Source organism: Chaetodon auriga, chromosome 9, assembly GCF_051107435.1.
Source record: "Chaetodon auriga isolate fChaAug3 chromosome 9, fChaAug3.hap1, whole genome shotgun sequence".
NCBI lineage: Eukaryota > Metazoa > Chordata > Actinopteri > Chaetodontiformes > Chaetodontidae > Chaetodon > Chaetodon auriga.
This window is the reverse complement of record NC_135082.1, coordinates 14,121,221-14,148,781: the sequence shown is the minus strand read 5'-3', so window position 1 is coordinate 14,148,781 and position 27,561 is coordinate 14,121,221. Positions and strand designations below refer to the sequence as shown.

At 43.0% G+C, this 27,561-nt stretch overlaps 1 protein-coding gene across 1 annotated transcript; it reads left to right on the top strand.

The window, feature by feature from the left end:
* Window positions 1-100: 100 nt before the first annotated feature.
* pdgfrb (platelet-derived growth factor receptor, beta polypeptide) lies at window positions 101-27,403 on the top strand. Its single transcript, XM_076739222.1, has 24 exons — window positions 101-158; window positions 281-728; window positions 10,809-10,883; window positions 11,381-11,698; window positions 12,245-12,502; window positions 13,203-13,333; window positions 13,770-13,935; window positions 14,974-15,154; window positions 15,683-15,798; window positions 15,998-16,121; window positions 16,293-16,504; window positions 16,922-17,016; window positions 17,134-17,266; window positions 18,409-18,513; window positions 18,821-18,931; window positions 19,880-20,036; window positions 20,235-20,401; window positions 20,876-20,988; window positions 21,241-21,363; window positions 21,627-21,738; window positions 22,471-22,570; window positions 22,665-22,770; window positions 23,603-23,892; window positions 25,858-27,403. The coding sequence occupies exons 3-24, from the start codon at window positions 10,835-10,837 to the stop codon at window positions 26,003-26,005; spliced, it is 3,315 nt and encodes a 1,104-aa protein (XP_076595337.1). The 5' UTR covers window positions 101-158; window positions 281-728; window positions 10,809-10,834; the 3' UTR covers window positions 26,006-27,403.
* Window positions 27,404-27,561: the final 158 nt, after the last annotated feature.

Below are 27,561 nucleotides of genomic sequence, written 5' to 3'. Positions count from 1 at the left end.
TATGGAGGGGTTAGATGCGGTCCAGATTGCTGTTGCCAATAGAGACTGTCTCAGTTCACCTCCAGTTGCTCGCCGCTCCATTCATAAACAAATCACTCCAGCTCGGGAGACTCTCAGCTGCTACCGACCAACAACAAGCAGAGCTCGATCTGCGTTTTGTAAGTTTTCTCCCTCTGTCTTTTCTCTTTCTCTGTTCACTGCTCTCTCTTTTTTTAAACTTCCCTCTATTGCTTTCTGCTCAACTCCCCCTCACAATTCCCTCCCTCTTCTCCCCCTCCAGCTCTTACTCCAGCCTCGGCAGGGCTGGACCACTGACTCTCTCCTCTGTGTGAATCTGTCAGGGAAGCATTGTGTGCGTGTGTGTGTGTGTGTGCGCATGTCTCCATTGGGGACGCTCCTTTTTAAAATTACAGCACTCTTTGGGAGCGGTGGGCAGGCTTTTTCAGAGTGTGAGAGAGGAGAGGAGACCCCCATGGTGCTGTGATTTGACTAAACAAACAGCCGGACTCAGAGCGGTACCTCCTCCAGCGGACTCCCGGGACAGCAGAGATTAACCTCAGACTCTGAACATCTGAGGGATCTGTACATCTGAGGCAGCAGCCCCTGTAGAGACAACCAGCTGGAAATCTCTCCTCTGATTTCAGAAGGAGGAGACCGACTGCTGGCAGACAAACCTCCTCGGACACTGAGAGAGAGGACTTGTCAATGCTTGAAGGATCACTCTGAAGGTAAGGGGACTTACTTCTCTGTCACTGTCAGAGATTATTACTTTTAGTCATAGCTGCCTGGCAGCTGCTGGCACGAGTGAAGATGTTCTGAAAATTCACTTCGCCTGCTCGGGAAGCCCGCTGTGACCGACTCAATTTCATAGCTGTCTGTCACAGAGGGGATGCACCTCATCCTCACAACAGTTGGTTCATGTAACTTCCTGCGATTTAAACTGATAAAATAATCTGATTTAACACTTGAAGATCAAAAAAAGTCTGATTTTGGTCTGTTTTCTTGTGTGATGTTGTTGCTACAGTTCGTGAGAATGTGTCTCTGTTGGTGGTATTTGTTACCCGCATACTTGAATGTGTACACAACAGGAATTACAATGTGAATGAGTGTGAGCAACCTGTTCAAACATCAACATGGTGATGGCTTGCATCTCTGTACATAGACACCTTTTCACTCTTTACATAGTGCAACTTTAACTATGTTTATCTTCTCACTAAGAGAATGCGTTTGACAAGGTTTGACCAGGGTCTCTCTCACACACACTGGGCTTTATACACAAGCTGTTTGTGTGCGCTCCACTTTGTGCTTCGCTGCTAAAGGGCTTGTTTATACAGCCCTCTTCAGTCACCCTGAGTGAACCGACGGCCCTCACCGCCGAACCATCAGTCTTATTCCTCCCCTGTGAATGTTCCTAACCGAATTGATCTTCTTTGCATAGCTACATGGAGAAGCTCATCAAGCCGTGGCTGTGCAGTGATATCAGAGCCGGTATCAGTCACTGTCACCAGCATCCTCTGTAACATGGCTCTCCTTTTAGCGATTAACACATACCAGCCTGAATTCATCGCTTCATGCCTCGGTCACCCTTTTTTAATGTAAGTCTCTCATAAAGCTGTGATTCGGCCTCGTCTGAGGAACGTAGAGCCGAGCAGACATAAACAATCGGTTGAATCATCTCCTCGCATTCATCACTGGAGAAGGCTTTAGTACCTGGAATGAGTTACATTACAGCAATGTGAGCTATTTCGTGGCTGAGACACATGTGGCATGCATGTCTTTCCGCTCTAATCCCGCCATATGTTTTGCACCTGAAGGCCTCCCCGTCTCTCTGCTATGCTCGGCTGCTGCGGTGTTTAGTTGTTAGGTTGGTTAACGGCACATCCATCTTCTGTGTACAGATGACCTTTTTGATATGGGGGAATTTGAATTAACACAAGTTGTAAACATCGTTGCCATGTGTTTTGTGTCTGCTTATCTCCTCCTCTACACTTAGGAGTTTTCTTTTGAAGTCTTTCATCTTCTCCGGCTCTCTGGATATTTCGGTGCAGGCATTGTCTCGTACTGTTGTTGCAAATGAGCTGTTGGAAAATTGCATGCATGTCATACTTTCACCATCAACGGTATTAGACAGCATTGCATTCATGTCATAGTTTCATCAGCTGGGGGTCTCTTGCTGAACGTTTCACAGCACCAACTTCCAAACTGTAGATACACTCTGACAAATCCTTGCTGCATGGATTTGTAAAACATAGTGAAGTTTCATTTGTCTCTTGAGCGGTGGGGATTTTTCTCCCTGTGCGTCAGGCTGCTGGTATGTACTGCAGCAGGGCTCTTCTCCCCAGCCCCAGTGCAGCGCGGCCCAGTCGGCTCCATTCCCCTGACCCAGACCTAATCCTTCGTCATCAGCTGTTTCCTGGCTCTGCGAGCTCTCCACATGCCAGCCGCTCTGAGAAAATGTGCTTCACATTATGACCGTGCAGAAAACATGCCAGGAGTCTGATTTGGCTCACATGTGCCGATATGTAACAGTTTGAGCTCGGCAGAAAGTTTTGAAACACATTGATCCCATTCTGTCCTCTTGTGATTTATCCTCCGTGAGCTGAATGCACAGCTGTTGAGCAACCGTGCTCTGAAAACCAGTGTGATGTTGTCTAGATCCAGATGAAGAGTAGAGTTTGAACAGTCATTTAGAGCTCTCGGACATCTTGTCACATGATCATTCTTGTTTTTCATATTCAAATATAGCAGTCCCTGACTCACTCTCTCGCAGTCACTTATTGGCTGATTCATAATTCATCATTCATACTTTTGAAGTGAGCTGTTGTTTCTTTGCGACTCGACCAGTCTTGTGCCCTTCTGTCAGTCACTGCTTCTTTACTGCTGTACTTAGACTCTTATTTGAGTCATATAGCTTCAATGAAGAGCACTAAGTGGTGCTGCGATGCAGCATCCTGTACGTCTGCCCGTCCATCTGGCCTTCCCCCCTCCTTCCCTCCTTCCCTCCTTCTTCCCCTCCCACCCACTCACACAGAGCTGACAGGCAGCTGCATCTCATCTTCAGTCAGAGAACGCAGCCCCTCCTGCAGGACGACTCCAGGAGGAAATGTTTCTTCTTGAGTTATAATGCCAAACTTATGTAGGAAGTCAGCCTTAAAATGCAAAGAAAGGTGTCATTTACAAACACGTAGCAGAGAGCGTTGGTGGAAAGTATCTGGAACAGGTGCTGCTACTTTGAGTATTTCTACTGTAAGCACTGCATTTCAGAGGGACATAATTTACTGCAACTCTACTGCATTTACTGATGGGATGAATTATAGTTACTAGTTACTTTCACATTAATATTCATAAACATAACCTACAAAACCAAAACCTGTTTCTGTTTCCAGTTCAATCAATTCTGATCAAACTATACCAACAGAGTCCTAATGAGGCAGATAAGCTGAGTTTTTGAGTTAAACTGTTAATAAATGATAATTGATAATGTTCTTTTCCCCAACCTTTAACTATAATATGTAATATTTCATGTTATAGAGAAACACCTACCTGCCAGCAACTCTAACTTTGGGGCTAACAGTTTCCCCTAGTTTCTGGTCTTTATGCTAAGCTAACTGGCTGCAGCTCAGATTTACAAATCACACAAGAGAGCTGTATCAATCTTGTCATGTAACAGTGCATTTCCCAAAACGTCAAAGTCTTCCTCTAGGATTGAAGTTTTCAGGGGCTTTCTGGAAAGTTCTGAATGCAAGATTTGCTTTACACTGTGTACCTTAGACCAGCTTTACACTGTGTACCTTAGACCAGCTTTACACTGTGTACCTTACTGCCTTTACTCAAGTAAAGGATCCACCTTCTTCCACTGCTGCATGGGTAACAACAGAGAGATATTACAATTTTCTCTCTGACTTTACTGTATAAGGAAAAATACAGATTTTCAGGGGGAAGTTTTGGTCTTCATCAGATTTTCTACAGCACCCCTCTCCTTCTCCCTCCCTCTCTCTCTCTCTCTCTCTCCCTCTCTCTCTCTCCCTCTCTCTCCCTCTCTCTCCCTCTCTCTCTGGAGTTTGTGCTGTCCTCAGTCCAACAAAAACATGTTGGAATTGGTGATACAGTGCAGTGGAGAGGACAAAGGAAAACCGTCTGTTGCTTTTACAAGATAAGAATATTCCACACAGTGGAAAATAGAGACTTTTTTGGTGTTTTTATTATTACGGTTATGTGCTGCTTTCAGAGTATGTGGCGACATCTTTGAGGCTTAAGTGATATTTATATATTTATCCTCTGATGTTCTCAATATTCATGCATAGAAAAGAGCTATTGCAAGATTGTTTGGCTGTAAATGTCAGCGTTAACATCACTGTACATACACATGCCAAAACGGCACAAGTAGTATAAATTATCACCTGGATTGATGTTTCTCTGCCTCTCTTTTACCTCCTTTTCCCCTTCCTTTCAATGTTATGTGTTTAGGGAAATGAGTGGAATTTAAAGCTGGTCAGGCCTAATTGTATTCAGCTGTTTCTGTTTCTTTCTTTGGGGGGGGGGGGGGGCGTGTAAGAGTGGAGGGACTGGATGTGTGTGTAGGCGTCCTCTGTTTCTCACAGGGCAGGTAGGGGGTCTTGTACCCTCAAGTGTTCATTGGATGGCCGGTGTGCAGGAAAAAGGAGGGTAACACCGTGCATAAGGGTGGGGACGTCTCAACGTGGGAGGATGTGGCGCTGCTTATGTGAGCAAATATATCTGATATCCCTGTATTCCCTATGAGCAGAAAGTTTCAACTTGCTGGGACAAGGTACACACACACAATTACAGCCCGACTGGCAACATTTACTGTCCAAAATGGGAAAAATTGACATGACTTCAATGACAACAGCTGCTTTAGTTTTTGATATCTTAATCACTTTTCCTTCATTTAGGTTCCCAAATGAGTAGAAAATTAGATCATTAAAGTGATATCAAACGCTAGCCACATCTAACGCTGTCATTCTACAACCATCAGTTTTACCCAGAAGCCCTTTACATCCCCCCACCGCCACTACAAACACCATTTATAACCGTGTTTGAGAGGGAGCAAACCAAGAGCCACAGTTTCCCAAACATGTGTTGCCTCAGCACAAGTACAGTCACTTTGGTTGCTGAGGCAAGACCACTCACAGTCACTGTGTCCTAATGCTGAGCCGAATAAAACCAAGGGGGGGTTTTAAAATGCATCAGACATGATCATGCAAACTTGAGAGCTTCAAGCTCTAAAGTTACAGGATACAAGCAGTTCTTCTGGCTGATGTAGAGGTTTTCAAAGTCCTGTGTCCAGCTGTGTACGGTAAGTGAACCAAACCTGAAACTACTGCTAAATCTAAGACCTCCTTTGTACCTCCATCTGTCTCCGTCCTGCTGACAGTTACTGAACAGTTGCCAAAACTATTATGTCGCAAGTGAGTTTCTGGAGTATTGTTTGGGACATTTCCTCAGTGGTGATGTAAAATGTTCATTTGCCTGGAACTTAGAGTAAGAAGATCAGAGCTTTTCATTGAAGCTGCTTTATTAATCAACATCTGTATGTTAACAATAGATCAAATGACGACGTGTGATGTCAATGCGGCTGCTTGCGGTGATGAAACCACAGAGAATTGTCACCTGACTGCAGTTCCCTTCAGATCCACGGAGCGTTTTCGCGTCGTTCTCATCATGGAAACAGAAGTAGCAAAAAACTCATGATGTACGGGGAGCATGTGACTTAAATGAAGCGTTGAAACCATCACATCTGTGGAACGTTCCTCAAATTAAGGCCTGAAATAAACACACAGTCAATACCATAGTTCAATCATGTTGTCTGCATGGTTTCCAGTTGTGTGCGATTTGAATGGCGCTCTTTTCATTGCGTTCATCTCATCACTTTGTCTAGCATGACTGGAGAGTTAGCACCACCAGCTGTTTCGCTCAATGCAGCCAAATCCCTATATTCAGTATATCCACAACATTAAGATGGAAGCATTAATTTGCATTTTATGTTCCTGATTTTCTAGAAACTTGGTTGAAAATTGTGCTACATTTAGATGGAAAGTCGACCAGTGTTACATTTCAAGGGAGATTTTCCTTGCCACTGATGCCAAGTGCTTGCTCATGGTGGGACTTGTTGGGTCTCTGTAAATCATATCATGAAGTGTACACTGTAGACCTGCTCTATTTGAAAAGTGTCCTGAGATAACATCTGTTGACTGATGATTTGGCATCATGCAAATAAAATAAAATCAGTTAACGCTGCTTTTCACATGTCGCATATGGCATCAAAAAGAATTGTTTGGCACAGATCTTTCAGAAGAAGTGTAACAGCTTTTCCATCTGAAAGATGGATTACTGTGATACAAGCGCAGGCTGCACATTTAAGCATTTCCTGCTTACAGAAACTCACATTTCGTGGCAGCATGTTGATGACACGTGTGCTATCCCAGCTGAATCTGCCTTTGAGCCTGCAGTTGGTAACATACAGTATGTGTATTAGTCACGTTGGGGGACAGCGAGGCCGCCTGGGGTGGGAGCAGTGCACCGTGGGTCTGCTGCCGAGGGACCAGAAGGTTTTCCTCAGGGGGGGTAGGTCTGTCCAAGGCGAGTGATAAAAATGGAGGTTTGTTTTAACAAAGACACACTGGGTCATTTTTTTCCCACAGAGCTCGCCAGAGTCCGTCTGTTCAGAGACGGGTCAAGAAAACCTTGACATCCTTCTAAAAACGAACAAAGACGTCTATGGTGTATGCATTTATTCTGCACTGCAGCTATTCCAGCATCAAGATTTAGCACAAGTCCTGATAAAGTTTTAGTTCACGGTCTGTCTTTTCTGAGCTATAATTGTTTGCATTGGAAAAATAGTGGCCACGAAATTGGAGATGTTTGTTTTGCAGATCGCAGCTTCCTGTACACTTCGGCAAAGTAAACATGACTGTCTGTGATGTAAGACTATGTGTGTGCTCCTTCTGCCGTCCCACTCTCTGCTTTGATGTGGTGTTTCCCATAAATTGTGTTCTGTATGTCTGCATGCTGCCTTTGCTGTCTTTTCCACTGTCTGGTGCTGTGTGCAGTACTCTTGCGGTGTGTCCATGCTTTGTCATGCTTTGTCATTGCTCTAATTGGGCTGTTTCTTCACGTTGATTGTTTTTTTTCTGCTTTGTTTTTCTCTTTCTTTCTGCCTTTGTTCATGTTTTTCCTCATTTCTGCTTTTTTCTTTTCTGTGCGGCTTGTTATTTAAAGCAGTTTCTCTCTTTGTAGAAGTTTCATCATGTGCAGTTTGTGCAATTCTCATTTTGGTGTCTCCTGTTGTCTGCATGAGTATTTGGTTAGAGGTTGCGGTGGTCTGCTGTGTCACTGATGCATCACTGCCCGACACCCACACAAGGCCAGAAAATTTCCCCATACAGGAAGTCAGAGCTCTCCAGCTGCACTTTGGGAGGCTTTTTGGACATCTTTCTCTCTTTTGTGATAGATTACGCTTTTCCCCCTTTTTCTAAGTGCAATTTTTCCCCCCCTTGGGACTGGCTCGAGCAAACAGTTGGCTGCAAATGCGGCTCACAAAGCAGTTCCCACCTCATTGAGGACTGCTTCATCACTGCCAGATGTTTAAATAAAACATGCAGCTACAGTATATATAGATAATCCCTGAGGTGGGATTACAGGCTGCTGTGGGGCTCAGGCTGTGCGTGGGCTGCCTGCGTCCCGCTGAGGTCGATTGTAGCATTCTTCCTCATTAGCCGGTGACACTTTGAGTGTAGCAGGGCTGTTTATGAAATCCGTTAAGGGTCAATCAGCCACCAAATTCCCAGCATCTGTGGGAAAACTCGTACAGTGGGATAACAGTTTATCCGTCATGGTGATTACCATGCCATCACTTACATAAACACTTTGTTTTTTTCAGACCTCCACGATCACTGCAGGAATGAGGGTATCCCATTTCAAAGATGAAAAAGACAACAATAAACATCTATGTTAAAAAAAAGGCCGTTCAGATCCCTTAAATCATCTTTAAGACCCTCTCCAACCACTTGACTTGACTTATCGTGGATGTTTCTTACTGTAAATTGTCTCAAACGCCACTCTGTTGTCTCTGTGGTTCATACAAAGAGCTTCTTTCTGTTCCAGGGGTCAAACTGCTGCTAAGTGTTTTTATCAAGTTGGAAGCAGTGTCCCTGAAATGTTGCCAAACCTTCTTGGCAGATTGACCAGTGCACTGACACTTTTAACACTTCATAGTTTTGTCTGTTATTTTTCTTGCACAAAGAGCTGACCAGGACAGAGATTAGCACAAAAGCATCTCTGTTTTCCACAGTGTTTATGAGACCCCTTAAGCGTCTCCTCACACCATGACAATGACTTTGATGCCACAGTCTTGTGTTCTTGAATGTTGGATAAATCTAGCATTGACTTTCCAAACTCTATTTGAAGTGGTTTTCTGGCTCCCTCTGGCCCTCTGATCCGAGTCAGCACATCCTATCTCAAGGGTCAGATTCCTTCTCAAAGGTCCAGCAGTCAACAGAAAACCTCATCGTGTTGCAGTAGCCAAATCTTATTTTTCCATCTTTTTCAAAGACCTCAAAATAAGATTTGAACACACAGAGATTCTTGTTCGGTAAAGAATGTTTTCTGATGTTTGATCTCAGATGTCAGTCTGTATCCTGCAGTAGCCCTGATGTAGCTCTTTGGCTTGTTTTAGCAAAAAATAGCATCAGCAGCCAGTCACAATAAGATCTGTTAGTCCTCGCGGTGCCAAGTGACACATTCCTTTGGCGTCACTGCGTTTGGCTGTTGTCGCTCAAAGTCATCATCACTGACACTGAGGTTACTGGTACTCATTGGCGCTGATGTATGGCTTCCTCAGTGCACGGTCCCTCGCTGCTGGTTGCTGGGGGCCCTCAGGGATAAGGTGACCCCCCCTGCTCCTGCCGTCATGACCAGCAGGGTCCCAAGTGTATCAGCGGTCCTGGGAAAGTTTCAGCAAGATACTGTGGGAACGTGAACTGAACACAGACACCAGTGACTGCGTGTTTGTGTTTGTGTGTGTGTGTGTGTGTGTGTGTGTGTGTGTGTGTGTGTGTGTGTGGAGGTAATGGATGAAAAAAATGGGGGTGGGTTGGAGTGTAATACAGCGCGTGCCTGCGTGTACAATATGTGTGTTTTAGTGCATGCAGCATGTGCCACTGCGGAGGAGTGTATGAAGGACGACGCAAAGAAAAAAGTCTCTGTCTCTCTCTCTGTGTCTCTGTCTCTCTCTCTCCCTCTCTCTCTCTCTGTCTCTCTCTCTTTTACCCCTTTTTATTAGAACCAGGAGGCCAGGGAGGAAATGGACCAGTCATGTTTTTGGAAGAACTCAAGAGCTTTTCGTTTTGGGAGCGGAAGTGCCAAAGGCAGTTAATTTAGAGAGACAACGTGTATCTGGTTTGAGTATTGGGTTAGTCATGGAACTTCTTATTCTTCACCAGCATTGCCAAACTTATTAGATCTTCCATCTCTATCATACCTGAGAATATAATCAATAATAAACTCAGTGACTGATACACTTTTATAGATACAGTCGTTGCCAGATATGTTCAATTGATAAATGAAAAGTGAGAAAAGTTTCTGTTCAGAAGGAGAAATGTCGTCTTTAAAACACATTTTCTATTACCTAATGCATAAATAGGCCAGTTTCTTAAAATAGAGATGGTAAAATCAGATTGCATTAGTGAGTAAATATGTTAAATGGGGTAAGATTTCACAAGATGCATTTCACAATTTTTCCACTGCCTCCCTCCTTCCCTTCCTCCTCCACCCTCGCTCTTCCCAAGCCTCGCTCTTCCGCCCTCTCTCCCTTTCCCACCCTCTTGCGTACAGGCCTGTGATCCATCCTTAACTGTTTCCAGACGACTGTGTGCTGCAGGCCTTAACCCCCACCCCAAACATAATAACAAACCATTCCTCCCCTCCTCAGTCTTCGCTTATGCCTTCTTACATTGCGGTGAAATTGGCTAACAGTGGATAATGTTGAGGATGGTGTAGGAAGTATTAGGCACGTTTGACCCCTGTAGCTCTTGAATGAATACTGGCATATTGATACCAAGTTGGTATACAACATGATATCCCTTTAGTATTGCAAAACCGCAACCTTCAAAATCCTAAGTACGCTCCTGTGTCAGCAGCGTACGTGAATGCCCTCATTTTCACTTTTGTTTACACCAAAACCAATTAATGGCTCAGCATGGCTCTAGAATAGCTTGGACGCAGCATTGTTGCCAGCGAGTGCGTTGCAAAGCTGCACACAGTGACCCGTTTGTTAGTGGGCAGAATGCTGGTGAACCAGGAACAAAAAGAGCCAGACATTGTTGCTCTGTCCTGGAGCAGCGAGGCATCAAATACCTCCAGAGCGAGCTGCATCTGCACCTCAGACTGTGCGCCGGACAGCAGCCACTGAAGGAAGCAGCTTGACAACAAAATACTTTTTGTTTGTTTCCTTTGCTATGAGTAGAATATAGTTTTATGTCATTTCATGTTTTTGGAAGCAGATTGTTCTGACATCCAACATTTGATTTATTTTCTTAACTCTCACTTTAACCTGACCCGCTGCAGCTCATGAGGGCAGGAATCACTCCATCATGATATGAAGCCTCATGCAGAGATGTTAACTGGGGTTGTGTTGTGTGTCACTTGGGGTGAACACAAACTAGAGTTCCCTGCAGTTTTGTTTATTTGTGCTGCAGGTTTTGTAGACAGAATGACCTGTGTTTCTTGAAGTATTAGCCAAGGACACATGAAGTTTAATCCGCATTATTATCCCTTCTGTTTGTCTGCAGAACAAAGTGCAGAGAAAGCTTCCACCATGAGGAGGGTGACGGCATCCACGCTCCATCTGACAATCATAGTTACAGGTGAGAACTCATTTTCAGTAAATCAGTAAAAAATGTGTAACCGGACCACAGGAGCTTTTGCAGGGAAGCAAAGAACATGATGCCAAGCAAGTCGCGACTCGAATGAAACGCATCAAAGTGAAACTTATAGTACTGAAAACTCACAACTTCCACAAATTGCCTTAGAAAGCCATGTTTACTGAGGGGAAAGGGTTTGTTAAGTGCATATACACTAAAAAATAAGGTGGCTTTTTAGCTTATTTGTTTGCAGTCCGGCCGGTGAGATAATGCTTTGATGCTAACAGCTAATGCTTTCAAGCTGCCCTCTGTCACTTTAAATACATCTGTCACTCGCAAGGCATCATTATCCTCCCACATATCCACTCCAGACAACTCCTATCCTTCATCATTTAGAGATAGAACAGGATCTGGCTCGTATTGTTGATTTAACCTTTGACCTCATGCTGCCGCTCTTTGACCTTTAAGCTGACTCTTTTTTCTTGTTGTGTCAACTGCAGCTCTCCTGTATTTGTGCACCGAGCTGTGCTGTCTGGAGATCACGCCTGATGACAGAGAGCTTGTCCTGCCCGAGGGCTCTTCTCTCAGCCTCACCTGCTCCGGCTCAGGGGAGACCAGCTGGGAGTTCAAGAGGGACGATGTGCCGTACTTCCAAGTGGAACAAGTTCAAAGCGGCGATCAAAGCTACCAAATTGTGCAAAGCAGCAGCACAACCAGTGTTCTGACGCTGTGGAACGTGAGCTGGAAGCACACAGGGGTGTATCAGTGCATCGATCGACTCACTGGAGAAGCTAAGGAGGTGGCTGTTTTTGTCCCAGGTGAGGCCTGGCTTTGTTTACCAGTGATTGAGCTGTTGAGTGTCGTACAGCTTGTAACAGCTGCCTTAGCATGTTTTTACAAGCAGGAACATTAAAGCATCTCATTCACAAAACAGCCAGAAGAGTCTCAATTCCAAACTACGCACTAATTCTCAGCAGATGTTAGGTGTGTAGTGTGTTCACATTGGTGAAGTGTCAAAAAAGTAAACTCAGAAAAGTCAGCGTGCACACTAGACAAATACTGAAAACATCATTGCACATTATTGTCCCACAATGCAATGCACAGCTGTAAAAATATAAAATGACAAAACTGTCAGAGGTGGTGAGAGAGCTACTAAAAAGCAGAAGTATTAAATCATTTTGCTTTCTCTTATTGAAAGTCACAGTTCAACTGAGCCTTTATCATTTTCAGTCTGTGGAAACTGCAGATTTCTTCCGTACTAACTGTAAAATACAAGATACTTTAAAGATGAATTATTATTGAACTGCACACAGCAACTGTGTGAGCGATGATTTAGATCAAACGCGTCCCGTTTCTGTCCGCAGACTCTGATGTGTGGTTCATAGAGAGCTCCCACGGCATGGTAACAAAGACCAGCGAGGAAAGCACCGTCCCCTGTGTGGTCACTAATCCGAACATCAGTGTCATCCTCTATGAGAAGGACACCGATCTGCCCATCAGGGGGCTTTATGTTCCTAGCGAGGGGTACAAGGCACCGCTGGAGGACAGGACCTATGTGTGTCGCGGAGAGCTGAACGGGGAGGTGAAAGAGTCTCAGGCCTTCTACGTCTTCAGCATTGTTGGTAGGTGTTCAGGTTAAGAAGCCGCGTTAGAGGAAGTCTTCCCAAAATAAAAAGGCGGTCATTATCGGCTCACCCCCATGTGTGCTGAAACTCCTGAGAAGCCACAAATGCACACACACACACAGCTGGCCCCTTTAATTCAATCTTGGCCGACACCCAAACTATTAAAGTTAATGGGTCTATCTTTTTAAAGCACTGTAAAAAAAAAAAAAAAAAATACCCATAAAATGTCCATCACATTTCTTCAAATGGCTTATGCAGCATAATCTACAAGTTCCGTAGCCAAAGCATCGCGCTGTGAATCCGAACCTCATTTCCATATTATCACATATGCTTTGTCACCTAAGAGCTCTCTGGCGGTAGACTTGCTACGGGAGGGTGTGCAGACAGAGCCAGAGGCGTTTGAGTGAGGAAGTAAAAACTGGACTTTTGGTCTCAGAGTTCAATCGTTTGGCTGCTGGACACGTTAGAAAGTGCTGCATAAACGGGAGAACGGGTTTTTGCTTTCATACAGCTTTGAAGTTTTTGTTTGCTGAGCTGGAACAACAGCTACCAAGTTCATCTGTGACATACACGATGAGTTAAAAATATAAATTTCAGGCTCTGTCTTTGTTCAGTGAAGAAACTCTTCTACATTTCGATAAATCACATCATCACCACCCCTTCCTCCTCTCCCCCACACTCTCTCTTCCCGTCCCAGTCCCAGAGGCCATTGACGCCTACATCAATGCGTCAAAGAGCGTCCTGAAGCAGGGCGAACCGCTGACAGTGAACTGCACAGTGCACGGAGTGGAGCTCGTGTTTTTTTCCTGGGATATCCCCAACAGAGAGGTGAGTAGGAGTGGAGCAGAACAAGCGCTTTTGTTCAGCTTTCCCTTCCTGATCACTTTCAGGCCTCATGGCCGAGCCCAGATTGAATCAAGATGTAGAGACACACCTCAGTTTTTATCCCTCTGTGAAATTCTTCTCACAACATGTGGTGTTGGTATTGCAATAATTGATTCTTCTTGGGTTCAGTTTTGGATGATCATGAAAATCTCCACAGTGAAGTCAAGAGGCAGCTTTTCTTCATTTTCCTCGGTGAATCTGTCATGTGATCTCTGACAACACACATCAATGTGTGATAAATAAGGGAATATGCATTTCTTGAAGCAAAAAACAAACAACAACAAAAAAGCACTTCATTCCATGAAGCTTGATTATCCAAATTTTGATCATATTTAACATGAGAGTAAAATGTCACATCCTCATCATTTCCCTCTTCAAGGTCGTTGAGGTCGAGCCGCTGACAGACGTCCTGTCTGCCATGAACATGCGCTCCTGCCTGATCTTTCCTCAGGCCACGGTGGCCCACAGCGGAAACTACGTCTGCCATGTCCACGAGGGTGTCCAAGACCAGACTGCCTCTGCCAGCGTCAACATCACTGTGCTCGGTTAGAGTAACCCACGCACACACATACACACCAAACTAAAACAAACTGCTGCGGGACGGATTATTATTGTGTTTCGCTGACAGAGAGAAGGCCGCTTATTATGTAAACCTTTGCAAGTCAAGGTTAGAGAGGTGCTTCTTTCACAGGAAATGAAGATGACTTCTGTTTATCTCTGTTCAAAGTGTGAAATAAACCGCCGACATGGTGTAGACGCCCTGAGTGATACCTTGAAAAACAGAGCTTCAAACCAGATGGGGGTACAGCAACTCTATATTTAGACTTCTGGGAGTAAACTCCAAATACACAAGAAATGGTTGTGCAAGATTTGGCTTTAACCATTAACATACAGTAAGTGCAGCAGCCAACGAAAGCAGGATTTATCACACTGAACTTTCCTTCCTCGTTCTTGACTGTCACTGAATGCATTTGGGCCTGTGAATGCTTATTCTATCTTCAGCGAGGTGTGTTATGTTTATTAAATCCTTGAATAAGTTCAACCGCCATGCTCCACGGAGACTAGGACAATTTAGTGGTGCTTTCCTGACATCTCAGTGGAAAAGTCGGATCCCTCTGGCCACAGAGGGTCGGCTGTAGCAGTGCACTGTCTCCAGCCTGCCGTCCAGTGAAGCAACTGCAGTATATTCAGTATTTTTATATTGACGCTGGATCACATGAATACTTGTATGTGAAAGACAATGATCATAGTAATAAACCTCAGGAACATTATGCCAGACTCTGCAAATCTTCTCAGGTGTATGGAGCTTGGGATTTTGGTTCACCCTCATGGCATCATCATCATCGTTTCAGGTTGCAGCTGTTTTCTAAAAACCCATTGTCCACCAGCACCAATCAGCACACAGTTAGCATCATTAAGCAGCTAAAAAGGCAAATATTTTTCTCAGGAGTTGGTGAAGAATAAAACAGAGATAGATATTATTATTACATTATACCGATATCAGTAAGATACATTTTTCCTCAGACGGTCAAATGCATGAAATGTAGAGTACGTTGCTGATGATGTTAGTTTTCCTTCCTCAGAGCGAGGCTTCGTGAATGTGAAACCTGCTCAGAAACAAAACATTGCAGCCAAGCTGCAAGAGAACGTGGAGCTGCGAGTGGAGATTGAAGCCTACCCTCCCCCTCAGGTCCTCTGGAGCAAAGATGGCGCCGCCATCAAGGGAGACAAAACCATCACAACCAGACAAGAGCATGAGATCAAGTGAGACATCCAACCAGGCTCTTCAGCCGTCCTTTGACTTTGAAAATGCCTCCACAACATAAAGCAATATCCTCATATGAGTTAATGCATTTTAAACAATTAGCACTGGACCTCTGCTTGGTTGACGGCCTCCGGAGGCGTCTAGCTCTCGTCATTCATCACCAGATAAGGCCTCCGCAGAGAGAAACACAATACTCTCCAGAGGGCAGCACTCCGTCCTTCATCGCACAGGAACCATAAACACAAGATACCTGTCACAACTCATAAATGTCTTTCAGACAAAAAAGCCAAACAGCGTTTTAATTGGAGGACCACGATTTCACATTTTCACCAATACACATTCAAAAAGTGAAATATATCATCCACATGCTTCACAAACAACATCGAACCCCTCAGCACTAATGAAAAAGAAAGAAATGCACCAGATGTGACGATTTCTTAGAATCAACTTTACTGAATTTAAACAGAAATTTACAGCACGGGGAACAGCACATAACAACCACATTTTCTATATTTCCTATATTTCAGGTACGTTACTATTCTCACCTTGGTGAGGGTGAGGACGGAGCAGAAGGGCCTCTACACTGTCCTTGTCACAAATGGAGATGACACAGAGGAAGTGACCTTTGACCTGGAAGTCCAAGGTGAGAGACAGTTTTAAGAGACTTAAAATGATCACAGTATACATGGTGTTCTTGTACATTTGTAGCGCTTGAGCCGCGGTCCTGCTCTGAAAGCAGGGACAGTTTGAAAGTGATGGATTTGCATAAGAAAAATCAAGGACAGACTTTGTGTTTATCCATGTCAGTAATGATTAATGACCGCTGCACCCCCCGCGCATAGTTCCCTCTCAGATTAAAGACTTGACGGACCACCACCTCCCCGGGAAGAGACACTTGGTGACCTGTGTAGCTGAGGGGGTCCCAACCCCAACTATACAGTGGTACAGCTGTGACAGCATGCTCAAGTAAGTCACACCACCACCCATTCATCAGTGAACTGTCACACAGTGAACACTAGGGGGCTGACCATACACAGAAATGCATTTTACTTCCAAATTTTGTGCACCTCCTTTGACTCCTTTTGACTCGGGTGCAACTCAAGTGACTCCACCCGCTGATCTCACGTCCTGCTGCAGGTGCAGCAACATGACAGAGTTGTGGCAGCCGCTCATACCGGAGCCAGAGGTGCTGAGCATCCAGACCAATGTCAGCTTCAGTGAGACTCGTAAAACCAGCCAGGTGCGGAGCCAGGTGACCTTCCACAAGCCCCAGCAGGTCACAGTTCGCTGTGAGACCAGCAACCAACCAGGACTCGTCGACAGGAGAGACGTCAAACTGGTGTCCAGCAGTAGGTGTCATGTGAAGAATGTTTTTTTTAATTATTTTCACTGTGTAACTGTGCGATAATTAAAAGATGATAACAAATTAAGATACAGTTCTGTCACATTTGGGTTCAATGAAACAAACACATGATGGTAAAAATGAAAAAATAAAAATAAGATTTGAGTGTGAAAAGTTTACATTGTACAGATACAGTCCAAGATTTCTCCAAACAGCAAGACAGGACAAAATATGTGTGTACTAAAGCTATAAATATCAGACTAAGTATAACTTTCTTTACAAAATCATTGCCAATGTGTTAATAAAGTGTAGTTGTATGTTTTTTGAGAATATGAGACAACTCACTTAAAGGCTCTCTGTTTGTGTGAATTGACAACTTTCTGTCCATCCTGGCTAATGCTCGGTGTCCTTCTGCCTGTTGCAGCGCTCTTCTCCCAGGTGGCAGTATTGGCTGCTGTTCTGGCCTTAGTGGCCATCATCATCATGTCTATCATCATCCTCATCGCTGTATGGAGGAAGGTAAGAAACTAAAATACAGACTTTAACAACAATAGTGAGTTAAAATGTACAAAGATGTTTTTTTATTTGTTTTGGTGTTTCAGTTCTCATGTGTGTGTTTTTTCTGGGTGTTCTCAGAAACCGCGATATGAGATCAGATGGAAGGTGATAGAATCTGTGAGCCAGGACGGCCATGAGTACATCTACGTGGACCCCATCCACCTGCCCTATGACCTGGCCTGGGAAATGCCTCGAGACAGCCTGGTGCTGGGTGAGTCCTCAGGCAAACAGGGGCCGATGACGGGATGAAGAGTTACTTGCCTCGAGTAGGATGTGCTGCCACAACATTCATTTAACATTTAGAGCAGCTGTGTTAAAAATAAAGACAGTTTGATTGATAGGTAGATATAAATACAAAATGTTTTTGAGTACAGATATATATATTTCAAATATTGTACAAGTACAAATCACAGCAGCACTGTACTTAGTGAGGCCTTGGGAAATATTCTAAAACAATTCAGCATTAAGAAATAAGTTTATTAAGAACATATGTAATTAAAAAATGAATTAATGTGCAGATTCATTAACAGACTAATTCCTACTTGCAAAAATCTAATTTCATAAATAAATGTAATGATATAAAACTTACATAAAGCTAATTCAGACTGAGATTGCATTTCAGTCTCAATTTGAAATTCAGTCTCAGTTGAATTAATATCTACGGGACCATTTGTATTCCTCTTTCCAACTTTATTACCATTTACATGACAGCCTGCAACATTTGAGTTAATATCTATTTATTTACATATTAAATTATTGTTCCTTAATGTAATCATGGCTGTTTTTCTTTTGTTTGTCACTGCTTTGGTTAAATTTTCATTTCATTATTATTGTCTTTTGTTGCTTGCACTTTTTTACTTTTGATTAATTCATTAATTCCTTTAAAGCTGAAAATTTGATCATCTCACTTGTTAGTATCAGCCGAAACAGACTTCTGGTCAGCAGTGTGCTTGTTGCTCAGACAAGAGCGAACAAATGAGTATGAGGCAATCAGCGGGTGACTTGAGAGCTGTGGGTGGTTTGGGTCGTCTGGGCGTAGCTGAGGCTAGAATTCTAAGTGAGGTTTGTTCAAGTTGCCTTCTTGGCCGCAGCCCCACCTCATGTTTAAAGCTCTTTTTAAACTGTTGTTGTTGGTGATGTGTTGTTGGTCGTCAGCTGCTCCTTACAAACAGGAAGCCTTCCATGGTTACACCTCTGCTGAAGACCTCTTACAACCTGCTCAAGCCAGTTTCTAATCTCACCAGAAAATGTCTTTTAATATTTGGACGAACACAGACGTTCTCCCTCCTCCTTTCAGGTCTACCATGTGCTCCATTCACACGCTGTCCTACAGAGCCTCTCTTTGTGTTTCAGGTCGCACTCTTGGATCAGGAGCCTTTGGCAGGGTGGTTGAGGCAACTGCGTATGGGCTCACTCATTCCCAGTCCAGCACAAAAGTGGCCGTGAAAATGCTGAAATGTAAGACACACAATGTGAAAACACAATAGAGACCATGTGTGGACCACAGTAGAGTCCCCTGCGTATAGCTGTCAAATACTATGACACCAGAGCCATATTCCTGTGAGCACAGAGGGAGCAGCCGCCTGCTGAGGTTTAGTTTGGTTGCCGGCCTGGTTCCAGTTTCAGCAAACAGGTCATTGAGCAGTTTGGCAAGGATGCACTGTGTCCTGATCTCAGTGTGTTTAGTTCTCCTGTTCTCATACCTCTCTCTCTCTCTCTCTCTCTCTCTCTCTCTCTCTCTCTCTCTCTCTTTGTCTCCATCCAGCCACAGCCAGGAGGAGTGAGACCCAGGCTCTGATGTCAGAGTTGAAGATCATGAGTCACCTGGGTCCTCACCTCAACATCGTCAACTTGCTAGGAGCTTGCACCAAACATGGTGAACGCCAGTGCTATATAGTGCTAATACACATTGAAATTTGGTTATTTTTTATAGTTTGTTTTTTGTATTATCTGCACATGATATCAGTGGAGAGCATTTTCTTGAAAGGAAACCAACCTGGTGGCTCACATGATGCAGTTGACATAGGGTTCAGAGATGTGTTTTATCCTTCATGTCTCTTTTCTTTGTCTTATAAAACTCATAAAATACATTTTGCATAATGTTCTGTCACGGGGAACTCAACCAGAAAATGCTACAGCATATCAAAATGCTTTTAAGAAAGAAAAAGCTGCTTTTCCTCATTGTCTGAGCTCCCTCAGGCTAATTTCTAAAAAACTACACATATAAAGTTAAACATAGTATGAAATGACTAATTAACTTCAAGTGTTGTGTGCATCGCTGTTCAGTTCTTCAGAGTGAACATGCAATTTAAAGCCAGTTTAAAGGCTTAACATGCTATTTACGATGATAATGCACAAACTCATAGCTCATATTATCAGTTCATGATGTAACATTTGATAAAACGTGCAGCTTTGTAACCGTGTGGCTCATCACATGATCAGTGGCTGCCCCTATCAATGCATAACTGAAATCATTCATTACCTGTTTATTATATAAATGTCATACATTCAAAGCAGCACACATAATGTTTGCTTTCAACAGCTTTTTAACAGTATTCTAATAAATTATTTATTTTATCAGAAATATAATTGGATTACTTACCTCATCAAATTATCGACTAATATTGAAGATCTAATCAATATATATTCATTTAATTGGCCTTTTCCCATTAATAATACTTTAAAGGCTTACCTAAGCATTTAGCGAACCTCTTCTAGATTAATATATGCTTTTCATGTAAAGCAAGTGAGCCCTGTCTGCAGTTAATGTTTTATTAGTGTTCGGTAAAACCCAAATTTAGATTTGCCTTCTTCCACCAACCAGGCCCTCTGTACCTGGTGACCGAGTACTGTCGCTATGGCGACCTGGTGGACTACCTGCACAGGAACAAGCACACCCTCCTGCAGTACTACGCCGAGAAGAACCAAGACAACGGCTGCCTCATCTCTGGGGGGAGCACCCCGCTCAGCCAGAGGAAAGGGTGAGAAGAGCAGACTTAGATCTCAAAGATCTGCACAAAATGTCCATTCAGAGCTGCACAAAGCAGCAGTTTGTATCTCATGATCACAGTCACATACCAGCATATAGCCACAGAACATGTATGGCATGACGAAGAACCATGAATAAATATGCATCTAGGTCAGTCATGTACATTGTTACACTTCATGTATCCTTCCAGCTATGTGTCTTTCGGAAGTGAGAGCGATGGAGGATACATGGACATGAGTAAAGACGAGCCCTCGGTCTACGTGCCCATGCAGGAGCAGATAGACGCCATCAAGTACGCAGACATCCAGTCCTCTCCGTACGAGTCTCCCTACCAGCAGGACATCTATCAGGAACAAGGTTAGACTTGAGCTACATTTGTGTCTGCACTAACAGTAACTCATGTCCCAATGTTGTAACTGAACACAAGCATGATGAATTCAGCACAATGGACACAGGAAACCAAGACGAAAGAGACACACTTGAAGTACAGTATGAAGCCAAGCAGGACCCATCTGCCTGCTGGTCACAGTGAAGGAACTTCCCCTGTATTTATGTGTGAAAAGCACTATTTTCAATTTAAAATAGCGGAATTCATGAACAGATGAATGGTTTTAGCCTCATAAGTCAATGTCAGCTTGCTTTTTGATCTTCAACTGGAGCAAATTTGCAGACAAATGTTAGAGCATATTAAATGCATGAGCTTTATTTCAACTCGTGCAGTCACAGGACAGCTGGAGTTTCCCCAACAATGAGACAGTGTCTTCATTCATGTGATGCTCATCACCTTCTCTTCTTCTCACGTCTGTCGCCACACCTTGTTGTCGTGTCCAGGAGGCGGCAGGCTGGACTTGGCCATCAGTGACTCTCCCATCCTCACCTATGACGATCTTTTGGGCTTCAGCTACCAAGTGGCAAAAGGGATGGAGTTCCTCGCCTCTAAGAATGTAGGATATTAAGATTAGGGTTCCGTCATATGCATGTGGTGATATTTGACTCAAGCCTCTAGATCCAGCTGGTTGGTTTAGCTCAGCATAGAGACAGGAAACAGAGGGAAACAGCTAGCCTGGTTCTGTCTGAAGATAACAAAAGCCACCTACCACGAACTGTGAAGCTCACAAATTGACACTTTATGTCTTGCTTGTTTAATCTACACAAAAAGTGTACAAGTGGTTTAATTGAGTTTTATTCCACCACAGTGTGTCCATCGTGACCTCGCTGCGAGGAATGTGCTGATCTGCGAGGGCAAACTGGTCAAGATCTGTGACTTTGGCTTGGCCAGGGACATCATGCATGACTCCAACTACATCTCTAAGGGCAGCGTAAGTGGCGAAATCATTGCACAGAAAAAGGCTAAAAACACACAAGAAGTCACTTTGGACAAAAGCAGCTGTCAAATTAATGTAATGAAATGGATATAACTGAGCCAAAACTGATAAATAATATACTGAAAACAAGACCTTGAGCGGATCTGCAATGGCACCAATTAAGTGCTAGACCAGTAACTGGACTCTAAGCCTGGTCGACAGTCTAATAAAACAGCTCTTTATTTTCTCACATGGAGTGTTTTTCTTCTTTCGTTCAGACCTTCCTGCCCTTGAAGTGGATGGCACCAGAAAGCATTTTCCATAATTTATACACCACCCTGAGTGATGTGTGGTCATACGGCATTCTTCTTTGGGAGATTTTCACACTGGGTTAGTCAACACACATAAACTCACACACACACAAAAAAAACATTAATTCAAGCCAGCACTGATTTACACAGCGGAGGGCTTCATCTTCTTTAACTCCTTATTTAGCTCATATTGTTCACCTGCTTGCCTCCTTGTCAATATACACACACACTTTCCCGGACTCCTCCTTGCTCTCTTGTGGGAAACACTAAATAATGGAAATAAAGCAACTCCCTGTCTGGATGCAAGTTTGTTTGAAGACTCATATGAGGTCTTAATCTTATTGGGTATAGTTAAGCTTTGAAATCAACATTTCTTTGCTCACGACCTATTTTTTTTTTTTTTTGTTTTTTAAGAGCCTCTCTCCCACGATTTTTTGAAACTACCATGAAAACAAAGCAGTCAGTTTATTGCCTATGTAGGGTAAGCCATAGTGGTGAAAAACACACTCACAATCCAGCCTCTGTTAGCGCTAACCACAGATTCTCTGTGCTTCCCTGCCTCAATCTGACATTCACTGGACAGAAGATTCATTTTATTTCCAGTGTCAGTGCTGGGAAATAAAAGAAATCAATTTCTCATGACAAATCTGTTGTAGGTTAAGAGTGTTGTTCTTGTTTATGCACATTTTGGCGCGTGCACGACTTCAGATTTATGACTTGTCAATTCAAAAATTGACATGTGGTGTATATTTCTAGCCTGTGCGTGACTTCTGATTTCTACGTTTCAAGTGATTTGAAATGCTTTCTGCAGGAGGAACCCCCTACCCTGATTTGCCCATGAATGAGCTGTTTTACAACGCTTTGAAGAGAGGCTACCGAATGACCAAACCCGCCCACGCCTCCGATGAAGTGTGAGCCTCACTGTCATCCTGTCACCTCTCTGGTAGCTCTGACATGAGAGTGTAGAATAAGAAATTCATTGCTTTTATGTTGTTCTTGTTGCAGTTATGACATCATGAAGAAGTGCTGGGATGAGAAGTTTGAGAAAAGGCCTGAGTTCTCCTTTCTGGTCCACAGTGTGGGGAATATGCTGGCAGAGAGCTATAAAAAGGTACTTCATTCATTAATGCATCAGTGCTGCAGTGAACTTGAACTTGGACTCAACATGCCACACATGATGTTCTATTGTACATGGATGAAGTTACGTATAAATTCACTCATTCATCTGCTCATGTATTCCCTCATTCACACATAGCTTGTATGCCCCCTAGTGGCTGTTTGGTTTATTTTACCATTGTAATGTGTTCCATTACCATTGTAATCCAATAATATTATATATTTTTAATAGCATAATATGGAATAACAAGTAATATTGCTTTTTTTTTGCTGATACTTAAAGTATATCATGCAAATACTTCTTTAAAAGTAAAAATGCATCTTTTAATTTTAAGGTATTACTGCTTATATGTAAGTAAATTATAAGTACTTCTTCCACTTTTGCTTGATACTGCACGACCCTGTTGGACCCTGTTGGACACACAGAGGTATATGTGTGTTGAAGAAATAAAAGTCAGAAAAAGCAAATACACACACTAATCTAGGAATTTAGATACATTTTGGGCAAAGATGTATTTTAAAATGAGGTGTAATATGCAGTTAGTTCTGATCTCTGCATGTTTGAACTCTGCAAGAAAGAAAGAAAAAGTGACAGTAATGCAGTAGTAACACAGTAATTCTGTGCACATCTATGCAGGAACTTGCAGAATACCTGCAGTTCACACAGTAGACATACTGCCCACCAGGCTGATTCTCCACTGATTCTCAAAGTAAACTGAGAGCACTTTTTTCTGCTCTGATATAAAATCTGAGGTGTCAAACTGACAAGCTGACTAACCAGTAATCGGTCACATTCACATATTGAATCTATCGTCTCCTCACAACAGAGATACAACCAAGTCAACGAAACCTTCCTGAAGAGTGATCACCCGGCTGTCGCCCGCACCAAACCCAGGCTCTCCTCACCCTTTCCGATTGCAAACCCAGCATTCGGCTCCCCATCCTCCACCCTCTCCTTCCCCCCGGACCCCTACAGCCAGAGCCCGAGCCCTGGAGAGTTCAGACAAGAGGCAGACGCACAGGAAGTCATAACTTCATACAACGAATACATCATTCCCATCCCAGACCCAAAGCCGGAGGAAGTTTTCACTGACGTGCCATCAGAAAGCCCTGCAAGGTACAGAGAAAAAGATGCTGCAGATGTGTGGCAAATGCTGGGGTTGCAAGAAAGATGAGGATGTATTTGCTTAACGAGAGCCGTGTTTCTTCCACCACACACCCACTCATCCAGATGTTGAGCTGAGACAATAGCTGTATTATAGAGGCCGACATGGAGGCGTGCTTTTATAGCATATATAAACATGCAGCCAAGCAATGTTGGATTTAAAGGCCAAATAAATGTTTGACCATCCAGGTATATTAACATGAATAATCAAAATTGCTTTTTTTTCTTATAACTCATATTTAACTTGGACTTCGTTGTTGTTTAGTATTATAGTCTTTGTCAGAAGACCTGTCCGTCAGTTTGAGAGTGACGGCTGTGTTTTCAATTTTGGCAGCAGGGCGACTCGTGTGCTTACATTTGGATCTCAGATTGGACCGTTGACATTGTGGTTTGGTTTGAAGTCTTTGGCCCCCTTCTGAGAGAAAACAGAGGGGCACTGTTGGTCCAGATCCATAGACGGATCAGTGGGGGGGGGGTCAGTGAGGGTCTCATGGATACATCAGGCAGCATAGTTAAATCAAAATAAGAAATATGTTTCAGCAGGATTTGGACTCAATAGCAGGAATAAAGAATAAAATAGGAATTTATTGAATGAGCAATGAGTGGCGACTCCAGGTACACAGGAGACTCATAGCTGGGAAGCCCTGAGAGGAGCAGGTTCAGAGATACGCTGGAGCGCACAGAGCTCAGGTGGTGTGAGTGCTTGTGCTGAGCGCTTGAGGCAGGTGGAGGCAAGAAGCAGGAGAACTCATTGATCAAAAAGGAAAAAGACACTGGAGATCAGGCACTGGGGACGGACACGAGAGAACAGAAACTAGATATTCACTAATACTCATAGGTAACGCTGGTAAACAGCCAACAACACCACTAAGCAGCAGAAACAATCTGGCAATGAGTCCTCTGCAGTCCACAGCCTTTATGCTGTGCTTGATTGTGATGAGTCCCAGCTGTGTTGGAGCCAATTCCCAAGCCACCTGGAGAGCCACGCCCCGCACCTCTCCACAGTGCACAAGAAAACCTTTTAGTTTTTCAATCCACCACAAAATATCCACATTTGGATTCGCTGCCCTTATTTCGTCTCTGTGATCATAAACTGAATGTTTGGTTTTAGAATGAAAGATCAAACAAATACTCATACAAAGGAGGAAATATTCCGCAGAATAATCAAGCGTGAAAAACATTTCAAATTCTGACATCACTTCTAGTCGGCTGATTGATCTTTTAGACTTTATTTAGGATGACAGGCAGCTTAAATAAGTCAGAGGTGCTGCCTCTTGTATAATTGATTACTAAGAAAAAACATTAGATCAATGTTGCAGCAATGGTTCCAGTGGTTTACTGTACGTTGCATAAGTGCAAGAGGTACACAGGGAGTGCTTGACCTAGTTATTCAATACAAACAGCTGCATTTTGAATACTTTACGAACTGTCAAATCTTGATGTCCAATGCATTAAAGCATGGGACGCACCATGTCTTTAAATGCACTAATGATGGGCGAGTAGGCTTGAAAAAATGGAAAAAAGGGAAAGATTAGGAGGAATACCACAAAGAGATATGAATTAGTCCTAACTATGGTGTGTCCTTCTGTGACTCATGTGGCTGGGTGCACAGTGTGATAAAATAAGTTAAGATAAGATAAGATGAGATAGACTTTATTTATCCCACAGTTGGGGAAATTCACATGTTACAGCAGCAACAAGACAGAGAGCAAGAAGTCAGAGGACAAGAAGACAAAAAAAATGTTGCACAAATGTTATATACCCTATGGTTATTTACAATGTATACAATACGTACACACTTAAGTAATTTAAAAATGACAACTGCACATGAGAACAGAGGAAAAATGTGAGATGTGATCAGGTTATCAGTACAACTTGCAGTTACAGTGAAGTTGTGTTTTGTCTTTCTGCCCTCAGCTCTCTGGCTCTGGAGGAGGAGACCGACTCCATGTCGCAGGACACAGCCGACACTCTGCCAGAGGAGGACAGGCTGGAGCAGATCAGTGAGAGGGACGCTCTGCTGGGCTCCTCGGGGACACCGGAGGTAGAGGACAGCTTCCTGTAGCCACGTGTAAGAAACCCTGACAAAACAGCTCTTTTCTGGGTTTGTCTTTTTTCAAACGTGCCTGAAAAAGGGAACATGACTAAACTAGAATGTAGCAAAATTGAGACTGAGAAGGCAATCTTTGTATTTCACTAAGCACTCGAAAGGTTTTGCTCTTCTTTGAGTTCTTGTATCACACTTAGTACCTCTGAAACTACACAATGGTTAGAAATAGTGAGCATTATGTTATCATCCATCATTTGGAAGCCACAATATGAACACGGTACTCACGTCACACTGCTATGGAACCAGTTTACACTAAGTAAAGATGCATTTACTGTTTTTTCCATTGTAGCCAGAGACTAATGAGGCCTTATGAGGTATGTGCTGCAGCCATATGTCCCTTTTTGGCTGTTACTTCTTCATGCCCCTTTACGGTGTTCGTTTTTAGAAAAGCGGGTATTTTGTTTTTGTTTTTTTTAACAACCAATCTTATTAGCTGTTGTACACACATGAAAACAAAGCCCCGTCTGAATATGCAATTCCCACATTATTGGAAATCATCAGCATGATGCCTGAAACCCGGAGCGGCCGTGGAAAGAGAGTATGTGAATTAAAACTTTCTGTTGCATTTGTTTCTTACCTTAAGTACGACCAACAGCTGAGCTCACTGCATTATAATAGTTTGTAAAAGGGCCTGAAATGCAGACTTATTCTACATGCACTGTTTTCCTATGAGAAATACTTCTTTTTAGCTACATACGGTATGACATACAGAGGTTATCAGTTTTGTTTTTTCACGAGAATTATATGAAATGTATTTTTGTGTCCTTTGTGAATCTTTTGACTTGTCGTATGTAGATTTATTTCATAGCTCTGTGCCAGATTTGCACTTTATCTAGAAAAATGTGGACATTCATAATGTAGATATGAATATAGTCAAGATAGAATAAAGAGCTGACCTTTGACTTAAACATGTGGCTTTTACAGGAAATCGGCCTCTGTGATTATTCTTACAAGTGAAAACAATAAACACAGCGTATCACTGCCATAGCACAGGATGGCCATGAGTGCCATTGTATATAGACTGACAGACTTTTGTCTTGCAGCTGTTGTTGCTTGCTGATATGAAGGGCTACTGTACTCGAGAAAACTAGATAGCCATATGTGTACATGTAAAAATTATGCTTTTAGTCCTCTGTTGCATTGAATAACATTCACTTACACACGTTTCAATTTCCAATACTTAGTCCACCATGTAAAACAACACATTGTAATTTTCTGTAGCAATCTAAAATGCACAAGATCACTGTATCACAAGCTATGGTACCAAAGCAGTTCTTAGCGTTTACAAATGTATTTTTATATGTGCCATTTTATATGTTGTAAATGTGACAATAAATGTGTGTTATCATAGTAGTACTGGAAGTGTGAATCTTTTATGAATCATGTGAATTCAATGGCTCCCATTCAGCTGCCCTTCTCTGTCTGCATCTCCGCTTTTTCCCACTGCTAAAACAGCTAAAAAAAAAAAACTAAAACTGAACAACTAAAAATATTAATCCTGGTTGAAAATA